At 50.8% G+C, this 12,433-nt stretch overlaps 1 protein-coding gene across 1 annotated transcript in view; it reads left to right on the plus strand.

Moving 5' to 3' along the window:
• Positions 1–12,433, plus strand: part of sv2ba (synaptic vesicle glycoprotein 2Ba) — a gene marked incomplete at both ends in the record, with an annotated part of 41,631 nt that overhangs the window by 18,455 nt on the left and 10,743 nt on the right. The window contains 2 exons of the mRNA XM_084337290.1: positions 9,150–9,301; positions 9,873–10,006. Coding sequence (XP_084193416.1) covers positions 9,150–9,301; positions 9,873–10,006 — 286 coding nt within the window. The remainder of the gene's footprint in view (positions 1–9,149; positions 9,302–9,872; positions 10,007–12,433) is intronic.

The following is a 12,433-nucleotide window of genomic DNA, read 5'->3' on the forward strand; positions in this document are numbered from 1 at the left end:
TACTCCTCTTCCCAGTCAACGGTTGGAGTGCTATGGGCATCCCTCTCAGAGCATGTTGTCGACACGCTCGGGAGGTTCCATCCTAGGACGGTTACGGCGCTGTCTCACGTCACGTTTTTCACCGACGCCTCCCTCGCTGGTGACGCGTCGGGCCAACGCAGTAGGGGGCAGCTGGCAAACAATGCTGCCCGGTCTGCGCTACGTTCAATGTGTTGGTATTGAAAGCGGTCCTTCTGGTCCTCAAACGGTGTTGATAAGGACGGACAATACGACGTCAGTGTCGTATATCGACAGACAGACAGGAGTACACTCCCCCCGTCTGCACCAGGCGGCGGGCGGCTGGCTATGGGCGTCCTCCATCTGCGCGGCCTGAGGGCTCCCCACATCCCCGGCAGGGTGAATGTGGGTACAGGTGTACTGTCGCGGGGCGGTCCTCATCCTGACGGGTGGGGATTACGTCCGGACATAGCCAGGCAGGTCTGGGACCGATGCCGTGCCGCATGGGATTCTTCCCCATACATCTGTTAGGTCAGTTGTTGGGACGGGTACGTTGAGGGGCGCAGGTTCTTGATCTTGATGGTGATACCATCCGGAATGCGCATGCTCCCTCCACTGTCGCGCTTTACGCGAGCAGATGGCGTATGTTCCAAGTGTGATGTAAGGCGGGGGGCCGGGACCCAGTCTCCTGCCCCCTGGATGCTGTCCTTAGTTACCTCCAGTCTCTCCTTGATAGACTGTCGGCTTCGACGGTGAGGGTATATGCAGCAGCTATATCCTCCTATCATGAGGGATTTGAGGGGGATGTCTTGTTCAGCCACCCTCTTGTGAAGCGTTTCCTGCTTGGCGCTCGACGCGTTAAGCCGGTGCTACGCTCTTTGGCTCCGAGTTGGGATCTTCAATTGGTCCTCGGTCGGTTGTCCTTGGCCCCGTTTGAGCCTCTTGAGCAAGCGCCGTCGTTCAAGACCGCTTTCTTGCTGGCCGTCACCTCCGCTGAACGCGTGGGTGTGCTTTGTGCTCTCTCGGTACGACCAGAGTGCCTGTCTTTCGTTCCGATTGCGGTGTCACTCTGCGGCCTGGTCCTGCCTTCGTGCCTAAAAATATCCGGAGTTCTTCCGCTCCAGGGATATTGTGGTTCAGGCGTTTTCATCCGCCTCCTCACGCTAGTGAGTTAGATGCGGGCCTTCACCTGTCATGTCCGGTCCGTGCTTTGGGAATTTACCTCAGCCGTACTCAGGATCTAAGGGTCACCGATAAGCTTTTTGTCTGTCACGGTGGTTCTCGTGCCGGTAAGGCACTATCGAAACAGCGCCTGTCCCATTGGTTGTGCGAGGGCATTTCCCTCTGCTACACGTTGGCCGGGCTGGATCCCCCTGGGGGCATCAGGGCGCACTCCACTCGTGGGGTGGCTGCCTCTACTGCTCTCCTGGGTGGGGCCTCGGTGGAGGACATCTGTGCTGCAGCTTCATGGTCCTCCCCGGGCCCCTTTGTAAGGTTTTACCTCATGGACATGACCGGGGGTTCTGTCTCCCAGGTGGTTCTGGGGTCTGTGGCCTTTCCTGCTTCCCGTCCTTTGGTAGGGTAGCAGGAGTGTGTGGGTATGGGCCACAGTGTGTTAGGTCACACGTGGTTCTGCCTGTGCTATGTGTTCAAGGGGTTCTAGTTCCCTCTTGCTCGCACTCAGGTGGAGTTGACTGCGCCCCCCCTTCATTAGGAAGGATGGGGTGACGGGGCTCCCCAACCCCTTGATGTGGGCTTACGGGTCCTGAGGGGGTTCATTTGTCGGGCCTCGCGTCCGCTTTACCCCATATCTCGATAGGCTTAAGAGCGGGATGCGATGGCCAAGTACGATAATATAACGTAAGGTTATGTATATAACCTAGTTATATGAGTACTGGCTAAGCGTCCCGCTCTTAAGCCTATCGAGATATGGGGTAGAGCGGACGCGAGGCCCGACAAATGTACCCCCTGAGTTCCCTTTTGAGGGATCTTTTACTGGAAACGGGATTTTTGGCGAGGAAGAGTGTTTGGTGACCATGCCTACTGTCTTATAGGGTACGCCTCCATAGGGGCGGGACCCGGCAGGTGTGGGTGTACTTGTTTTTTTCGTTGATGGAGTACAATAGGTACATGAGATGGGGTATATCTCGATAGGCTTAAGAGCGGGACGCTTAGCCAGTACTCATATAACTAGGTTATATACATAACCTTACGATTTTCTTCAATTCACTTGACGTTCCCTTAACCCTTTCACTACCACACTACAGAAGGTTAACTCTCTCACTACCACACTACAGACGTCTCTCACTACCGCACTACAGAAGGTTAACCGTCTGTAGTGTGGTAGTGAGAGTTAACAATAGGTTATGACTATAACCATGTTCTGTTAATAGTGGTGACGCTCGGCGTCACTCATGCACTATCCTCGCATATGTGCACGCGCACTGAATAAAATGCCACAATGTACCTTTATCCCAGTATTCGTCTGACCACACCCCTCGTTAGCTTACCTTCATAAGCAGGTGTGTGGTCACCTGCTCTCCTCCTTCCCAAGCTTTCACCACAAGGTGAGATCAAGGGCTGCAGCGGCGTCGGACGCCGAGCGTCACCACTATTACAGAACATGGTTATAGTCATAACCTATTGTTCTGTATACATAGTGGCTCCGCTCGGCGTCACTCATGCACAAGGGAGGCCGAGCGGGAGCCACCGGCCGACAAATACACCCCGCTGAAGGCCCCCCACAACCATCAGAACAGGGAGGGCCGAGCCCCCCCGACCCCCCCTAATGGAGGGCACCCCCCCTATTGGAGGTATCCCGGGAGGGCGACGGACCCGACCGTGCGAAGAGGCACTCAAGCAACTCAACGCACACGGTGAGCAGACCGTGGCCTGACCCCACGACTACACACACTCACAACCCGCATGCCACCCGGGAACGAACGGAGGGAACAACCTCGTTACTGCCCCCAGAATCACGGGGTCAAGGGCAAACCCAACCCCGTGGCAAGGCCGTAGCAGCGGAGCACGAAGGAAGGCCCAGACCCACCAAAGGGACTGGACCCCCTGGAACGGGGGCCCGGAGAGGTCCATGATGCCAGCATCAAGACCCCACCAGGTGGGCACTTAGTGCCGCCCCCCACATCGCCAGCGTATTCGGACAAAGGCCCCTCAGCCGAGCGGGCCCTGTCCCCCCAATAGTACACCGCCTGGCACACTGACCCTGCACGGCCGCAATAACAAGACTTACCACGGAAGCAGGCAGCGCACCGGGGAAAAAACCAGGCAACAGGCTGTTAACCCGAGCCTGGAGACTGCGGACGAGACAGGCGCCAGAGGGGACAGCTGAACACAGCCGCACCGGCGGAAGGGGCGTATGCTGGCGTTGTTGTATGACCAAGCCTCCATTTAAAAAAAAAAAACCCACCCAGAGGGGTTGAGGCAGAGAAGGCTGACACGATTGGCAGACGTCATGAACGTGCAGGGGCACCCTCAACTGGGTAACCCGGGAGTTGACACTGCTCCAACACACCAGGGAATCAACCACCTTGGTGTTACCCAATGCGGTGATTGTTCCTATAACCCTTCAAGAAAAAAACTCCAAAACACACCTGCGGGTATACACCGGCTATACCGCAGTACAAGTGTTTCAGTTTTCAAAAAAGGGTTAACCCAGGCCTACGGGTCGACGAAACATTACTTCGGACCGGGCCCGGCGATACGGGAAGCACAGGATCACCAGAGGAGGTCAAAGACCACCCCAACAGGCCCCTCTTCGCCATGCGTGAGAGAGGAGCGAAAAGAATGGAGAACCAGCCCCAAGCACACCGTACTTGGTATTCCCAGGCGGTCTCCCAACCAAGTACTAACCAGGACCAACCTGCGTAGCGGCCGAGATCTGACGAGATCGAGCGTGTACAGGTTGGCATGGCCGTAAGCCATTACGACAGTGCAGAGTACAAAATGTACCCAACCAGGGTCTCCATAGCGCTTAACCCTGTGACACCCGGACCGACCTGGCATTTTCCCCCTGAAAAAGCCCAAGTCCCTCAGGGTACCAGAACAGCAGATCTGCATCCCCGGCGGACAACGGGTTTAACTGATCCGGACCAGCGTGACCAGAACCAGTCCCGTGCCCTAACCACGCCGACATGCCTACTCCAGGAGAAGGGGCAGATATGCGTGTTGATCTTAAACATGAAAAGAAGGCGCCACCCAGACGTTCGGTGCGAACCGCGCCCGGTGGCCCACCCCCAGGGCGTGAGACCCCTCTACATATGTTCAGATCCATTACGTCATCATCCCCCTGATATGAACGAGAATCCGTCGACAACCAAAACAGGTAGTCGGAAGAGGAAAAACCTCCATCCCAGTTGCTTTATAAAAACGCCGTTTTAACCTCAAGCAACCAAGGCGTGCCAGTCAGTCGCCTGATTACAGAACACCCCGAGCTAGCACTATACGTGCGTCGGGACACAACCACATCAATGAACAGGCTATTTAGACCTGTCATTGAATCCCCAAGGCGCCCAGGGGAACGACAAGAGGGGTGTGATGCTTCCTAACTCCAACTCTTTTTAATAGAAAAGAAGGAAGCACCAACAGTATGTATCCCAGTCTACACAGCCGGGGGTAAAAAAAATTCACATTTTTACATCCCACCACCCTCCCATAGGGAGGAGACGGAAATCCCCAGAGAGACTTCCCACGCGAGCTGTACAGATTGAAAAGAATATATTGCATCTTGAGCCATGTAAAAGTTTGGTTTTAGGGCTCTCCGGGGAGGAGGCACTGAACCCATACACACTCAATAATCGAATTGAATCGAATACACACACAATAGAGTAGGACTCCTTCTTGAGGTTCCACTCACCTTGACAATCTGAGGAGGAGGCTCTGTACTCTGAGGAGGCTCCCTTACATGGAAGGAGAGTCCCAACTCACAGAAGGCCCGAATAGGAGCTTCGTGAGGAGGAGCCCTGACCACCCCCCGAAACAGATCCATGATATGGACCTGAACAGCACACGGAAGTCCTACCAACAGACGCGCACAGTGACGTACTCTATGGCGGGGGGATTTCTGCGGTGCACACGCCCAATATTGGGCGTGGGACCAGGAAACTCCCTCCCCCCCCCCCCCCCCCCCCCCCTCACCCTGTAACGTGCCGAACCGCAACGTGACAGGAACCTTGAAGGACAGGTGGGTTTACCCCTGACCAACAGAAAAAAGGGGGAGAAAAGGTTACTTACCAGTTCACCCCTTTATGACCCCACACCCATGATACGATGTAATGACAAAAAAGAGTATGACGCAGTCATAGTCAGCCCCATGAAGCGTCTAACAGCTTCACACAGCGCATGTGCCAACCTGCTATCTGATTTTTACTAAGGAAAAAACACAGAACAGAGAGGGCCCTCGCAAGAGCCCCGGTACCAGACTTACACATGTGCTTCTGTGGCCAGCCCAACCCAGTTGTAGGTCACACGACACACACAACCCATTATCACCTACAAAAAATGGCAAAAACACTCTACAGAGGAACGCCGTTTTTCATAATGAGAGAATACACAATTCTCGATTAGTATCGGCCACAGGCCTTGCTAAGCACACACGAAAAAGTGACCAAACAATCTTTTCTTTAGGAAAATAAAGTTTCTCAAGCGGTTAGCACAACCCCAACAACTAAGCCAAGGGTTACATCGTATCCCTACCACACAGTGACACAATATAGTGTAACAACATGTCTGAGAGGAGGATGAAGAAGTCCCCAGGGAACCGGGGGGAAACACAACCCTCCTACTTTACCCTTAATACGGCCAGTTAAACAGGTAAACCTGTTAATATGTGAACACACTGTTCATTGTCATTACAGGCTGAGAAAAGAATCATTCTTTACTCATATGTCACTAAGCATAGCTTTATAGGTCAGTTTAACCCCCTTAGTTGTGAGTACACGATACATGAACACACAATGTGTCTCAACACAACAAACCAGATCATTTCACATCTGTAACAATAACCCGATTTGCATGGAGACCAGTGACAAGACAATTCACACATAACTCACGTCGTATCCTAAATGTAGTGCAGCAACACTCGTTTTGGAAAACATCGTTATTTACAAAACATTTAGAAAGGAAAAGCAAGAAGAAGTGTTCAAGGTCTGGTCAGGACCTTGCCTACCGGGAGCGCAGATCAAGCGAATTGCAGTCTCTAACATGGCACAGAAGTAAACACAGCCTCCTGTGTTTGACGACACGGGCAGCTCGCTGCTCCAACCCGCCGCTACGGTGCTCCTTGTTGACGCAGTCCTCGCCGGCTGGCCCCAGGGTAGGTTCGACGAACATCCTCTGTCAAAGATGACGTCGTAGTCAAGAGTGTTAAAAACATGTTATAGTCACAGCACGTTCAACAGTGTAGCAGCAAGCTAACGTTTACCTAGCCTAGTGACACAACAGGCTCCTGGTAAACACAGCGAGCTAGTGCCGCAGCTAACAGCTGACTGGCTAACACAGTAGGCCACAACTAGCACGCAAGCTAAGCAGCTACCACCTGAACTCGTACACAACGATACAACAAGCCACACTCAGACAGGCCGCCGTTCTGAAACCCTCCTCACCTTTTAAGAGAAAAGAGAAACGAGATGTTAACACAGTTTTACAACGGTGATTTTACCAACATCCGGCGGAGCCAGCACAATTCCCATCTGGGCTGTAGCTGACTTGAACATGGATTTTCCGATAACGAACATCTATGCTCACATTTCCTCATTTAGGGTAAACTCTCATTTGCATATGAGAGACGGGGCCTATACGGTGACAGAGAAGTACCCACGTGTCCAGAGATCCTGGGATCACCAGTTCTACTGGCCGTGGCCCACTAGTTTCTATAATGGGCTTCAAACCAAGGTCCTCCGTCGTCGCCTAAAGGCTGAACAAAGGACCCTAATCTGGGGCCGGTTTCCGCAAACTTTGTCAACTAGCCCCCATAGCACTAACAGACAAGTGGAGCTCGCAAGCAAAACATTACTCACCAACCTGGAACCCACCGCTTCTCACAACAGCGGCGCGTCCTACAGTCCAGCTGTGTCGCTGAAAGGTTTTACCGCAACCAGCCACAGCAAGGAAGACTGCAGTTGGGAGGTATGTAGCGGTGTGCTCCCAATACGAAAACCGGTGGAGGTTTTTAGAATGATCACCATCTTCCAGACACTCCAGTGACGAAGACACTATCGCCGTATTTTCTCGAAAATAGTGAGAGAGAAAATAAAGATATGATGTCAACGTATCTCTTGTTTTCCAACTCTTCTCCTACCATCACATCACGTCAAGTGGGGATCTACCGAGGCACTTCCTTGTGGTGAAAGCGAGAAAGGAGGAGAGCAGGTGACCACACACCTGCTTATGAAGGTAAGCTAACGAGGGGTGTGGTCAGACGAATACTGGGATAAAGGTACATTGTGGAATTGTATTCAGTGCGCGTGCACATATGCGAGGATAGTGCATGAGTGACGCCGAGCGGAGCCACTATGTATACAGAACCTTCTGTAGTGTGGTAGTGAAAGGGTTAACCATTTGTAGTGTGGTAGTGAAAGGTTAACCTTCTGTAGTGTGGTAGTGAGAGAGTTAACCTTCTGTAGTGTGGTAGTGAGAGAGTTAACCTTCTGTAGTATGGTAGTGAAACGGTTAACCATTTGTAGTGTGGTAGTGAAAGGTTAACCATTTGTAGTGTGGTATTGAAAGGTTAACCGTCTGTAGTGTGGTAGTGAGAGAGTTAACCTTCTGTATGTGGTAGTGAAAGGTTAACCATTTGTAGTGTGGCATTGAAAGGTTAACCTTCTGTAGTGTGGTAGTGAGAGAGTTAACCTTCTGTAGTGTGGTAGTGAGAGAGTTAACCTTCTGTAGTGTGGTAGTGAAAGGTTAAACGTCTGTAGTGTGGTAGTGAAAGGTTACCTTCTGTAGTGTGGTAGTGAAAGGTTAACCTTCTGTAGTGTGGTAGTGAAAGGTTACCTTCTGTAGCGTGGTAGTGAAATGGTAAATTCAGTTCGCATTCAGTTCACATTGGGTCTATGATTCCGTTCACATTGACTTATTTATTTTCACTTGAAATCGTTTCTGTTCTTCCTAATTCAGTCTAATTTAGTTTTCAAAACCAAACCGAGAGGGTTACTCAAAGTCACCTCCGACTGACCTCGGCGTGACCTCAGGAGGAGAGAGAGGGACAAGCCGTGGAGAGCTAATGACAAACATGCACACTTTACACGCTGTCGCTGCCCGGTGAACTCTCCTAGAGCCGGCGGAGAGGAAGTCACACTTGTTCTCACGTACAGTCGGTCAGCACGCACCGCGTTCACACCTTGTTAAAACCGAAACTCATACGAAGACACAACTTACTCCGCGCGGTGATTATTGCACGCTAGCACTCCCTCCCTCACACACACCCGGGCCCGAGGCGCTGGGGCTGTAGCGGCGGCCCAGCAGAGCAGAGCAGGCGCGGTCCCAGGTCTCCCAAATAGAACACTTAGCTTTTGTGTGTTCGTAATGGTGATGAGTCCCAGGTTAGCCGTAAAAGACCACATCTGTAGGAGAGCTGTTCTCATTTGGTTGGTTACACAAAACCCAAAAGGACAGGCAGACTTTGATGATGATCACACCCCCCCCCCGCTTATTGTTTGAGCATGTCTGGCCATAGTTAGGTCGTTCATAGCAGAGTGTGTCTTGATGTTGTTGAGCTGAAGAAGACTGTCATGGTCAAAACATAGTCTTCGTCAATAAATCATTTGTGTTGCGGCTACGCGTGTCTGACTGCCTTCCTTGACACTCATCTACTGCATCCGACACTGTGCATTTTCCCACTCTTTTTCTCCACTCGTCTTGATGTTTGACATATTTATTTCCGGTACTGTACTTGTGCTGTATAATGACAATACATTTGAATCGAATCGAATCTATCTAATCTAATTTTGTTTGGAAATGTAGTTCCACCCTTCGTGTTAATATGCACTCTCAGTCTCATCCATTCCGCTCTATCGTGTGCATGGTGTTGGTGGCCTGTGCGGCTCGGAGGCATACTCTCAATGTTGTGGGTTTGAGTCCAGCTCAGGACCTTTAGACTTTGAGCACCCCAATAAATTATTTATTTTCTCCACCAGAATTGGAGGCTCCATCCCTATAGTGTACACCTACTTCACGGAGTTCCTGCAGATGGATAAGCGCGGGGAGCATCTGAGCTGGCTGTGTATGTTCTGGATGCTGGGCGGCCTGTACGCCTCCTTCACTGCCTGGGGAATCATCCCACACTATGGTAGGGTACAGGGGCACCTGCACACACACATTACTCATGCATGAACATGCGCACACACTCATGCGCATGCATATGGTAACTGGTGGGAAAGGTTAGCGAAGCTTAATGAAGTTATTTGAAGCTCGATAGCATTCTCCAGTGTGTACCCTCGGGGTGCTCTGAGATACACAGACTCAAGGCTAGTTTAACATGTCTCAACAAATGCGCATGTTTGTATTCATTAATGATTGTGCCATTATTGCTATCAAATGTAATGATTGTGAAATAACTCTGTAATGAGTTGTATCATGTGTATATCATGTATCAAGCATCCTTGACTTCCAGGGACAACGATGTAAATAAGTCATTGGCTTTTCTACCTACCTACTGTATAGGTGTTTATTTTCGCATTAAGCGCTCATTTCTACTCACTTTGCATGGCAAATGGGATTAGTGTCTTGAACCATGCACATTAAAAAGACCACCTACCGTGTCAGGTATCCCCTCTATCGCTCCAGTCCACAAACAGCGCGTGGTCGCAGAGCGGCTAACGACGTTGCGTTGTGCTCTGCGTGTTGCTGCGCTGCTGCAGGTTGGGGCTTCGCCATTGGGACAGAGATCCAGATCCACAGCTGGAGAGTGTTTGTGCTGGTGTGTATATTCCCCGCCCTGGCTGCTCTGGTCGGAGTCGTGTTCATGCCAGAGAGCCCACGCTTCCTCCTGGAGGTAAGAGAATACAGCATCTCCATGAACAGCCCTGCTATTGTGCCTTCGGGATAACAAGAGGCGGATTCATGATGAATAGTGTGTTCCCTTTCTCCAACTTGTTTCTGGTTGTGTGCGGGGTTGGGAGGGTTACTTTATAAATGTATTCTGTTACCTGTTATTACAAGTTACCCGTTGGAAAAATGCATTCGGTAATTTACCTTTTAACTGTATCGCGATATAAAAGCAATAATAATCTGGTTACTTTTGGATTACCTCGATGCCAAATATGAAAAAACGAAACGAACATAGACATGCTCCCGGAAGGACTAGGCAGGGCCACCACAACCAGCCTGCATATATTCCTCCACCCCCACCCCGTCGAAGCACATCCACAGAACACAACAGCCCTTAAATTGGCTTAATACCACCACTTATAGGCTAAATATAATGGGTGGATATCATATAGGGCAGTGGTACTCAGACATGGCCAACTCAGGAGCCACACTGACAAAAAAAAATCTGAAAGAGCCACATTACAAAAACACCCCGTTCCTCAACCAAACCAACACCAGGCTACTACTAACAGGCTATTTACAAGCTATGAAAAAGCATGATCACGTAGGCCTACTGTGTGCTGTTGTACCAGTAGGTTAGTGACATGTATTACCAACATCACCATGGCAACCATAACTAAATGGTAAATGGACTGCATTTATATTGCGCTCTTATCCAAATCGCTTTACAACTTGTGCCTCACATTCCCCCATTCACACTCCGCTGGTGGAGGCAACCATGCATGTTGCATGGTTAGGGATAGTTAGGGCTTAGGTGTTTTGCTCAAGGACACTTCGACATGCTGCCGGGAGGAGCTGGAATCTAACCAGGAATCTTCCGATCACCAGACGACCGCTCTATCTCCTGAGCCACTGTTGCCCCACTATGTATTAACATAACATACTATTATTGTCATTCATGTTCTCTGGCAATAAAAGTTCCTCAAGTGCCCCTGTAGTAGCATAGACAACCCAACAGCACAACGTCCATTTATATACTGAAGTCCAAAACAATAAATAGTAAATGGAATAATGTAGTAGAAGAGGCTACAGAGCCTGATCACCACAAAGTCTATAACTGCAGCATTAGATCCTCTCTCCCCGAGGTACGAGAACAGGAGGCAGATAGTGATATGTTCATTACTGTTTCTATTGCTATTATTATCTCTTCTGTCGGTACATCCCCTCCCCCACACTGCTATGATACCTGCATTTCCCCAAGGGGATTAATAAAGGAACACTTGACTTGAGACAGAGAAAGGGGAGGCAGTGGGCACACACACACACGCACACACACACACACATACACACACACACACACACACACACACACACACACACACACACACACACACACAGAAAGAGCGGACTTCAGGTTTACTCTACAAATGTATCCTACCCTGTATATTAGTCAGACAATGGATAGCAGGAGATAAACATTGGACATACCCCATTCAGTGGGATTTGTTACACAATGCTTTTGTAATCCGGTTTTGTGTTGCCTGGAAACGATGATCCGAAGGGGCAGTTCGGTTCTGTTTAACTTTTTAGTTTTCAGTTACTCCTTCAGGATGGTCGTTAGGCCACATCACTGTTTTCACAAAGTAGACAGATGCAACTCATCGTTGAATGTCCTGTGGTCTCCTCTAGTTCCCTGCTTATTCATACTTACATTTTTATAAATCTTTTAGCTGCCATTTCAGCTGCACAGTAACTTAGCTTTCCACTGACACAGGTGCAGAGCGCCACAGAGCCCAGACACACAGGTGCAGAGCCCAGACACACAGGTGCAGAGCCCAGACACACAGGTGCAGAGCCCAGACACACAGGTGCAGAGCCCAGGCACACAGGTGCAGAGCCCAGACACACAGGTGCAGAGCCCAGACACACAGGTACAGAGCCCAGACACACAGACCTGCAGAGCCCAGACACAGGTACAGAGCCCAGATACACAGGTACAGAGCCCAGATACACAGGTGCAGAGCCCAGACACACAGGTGCAGAGCCCAGATACACAGGTGCAGAGCCCAGACACACAGGTGCAGAGCCCAGATACACAGGTGCAGAGCCCAGACACACAGGTGCAGAGCCCAGATACACAGGTGCAGAGCCCAGACACACAGGTACAGAGCCCAGATACACAGGTGCAGAGCCCAGACACACAGGTGCAGAGCCCAGATACACAGACCTGCAGAGCCCAGACACAGGTACAGAGCCCAGACACACAGGTGCAGAGCCCAGACACACAGGTGCAGAGCCCAGACACACAGGTGCAGAGCCCAGATACGCAGGTGCAGAGCCCAGACACACAGGTACAGAGCCCAGATACACAGGTACAGAGCCCAGATACACAGGTGCAGAGCCCAGACACACAGGTACAGAGCCCAGACAC

The sequence above is a fragment of the Notolepis coatsorum genome, assembly GCF_963971535.1.
Source record: "Notolepis coatsorum genome assembly, chromosome: 20".
NCBI classification, from domain to species: Eukaryota; Metazoa; Chordata; class Actinopteri; order Aulopiformes; family Paralepididae; genus Notolepis; species Notolepis coatsorum.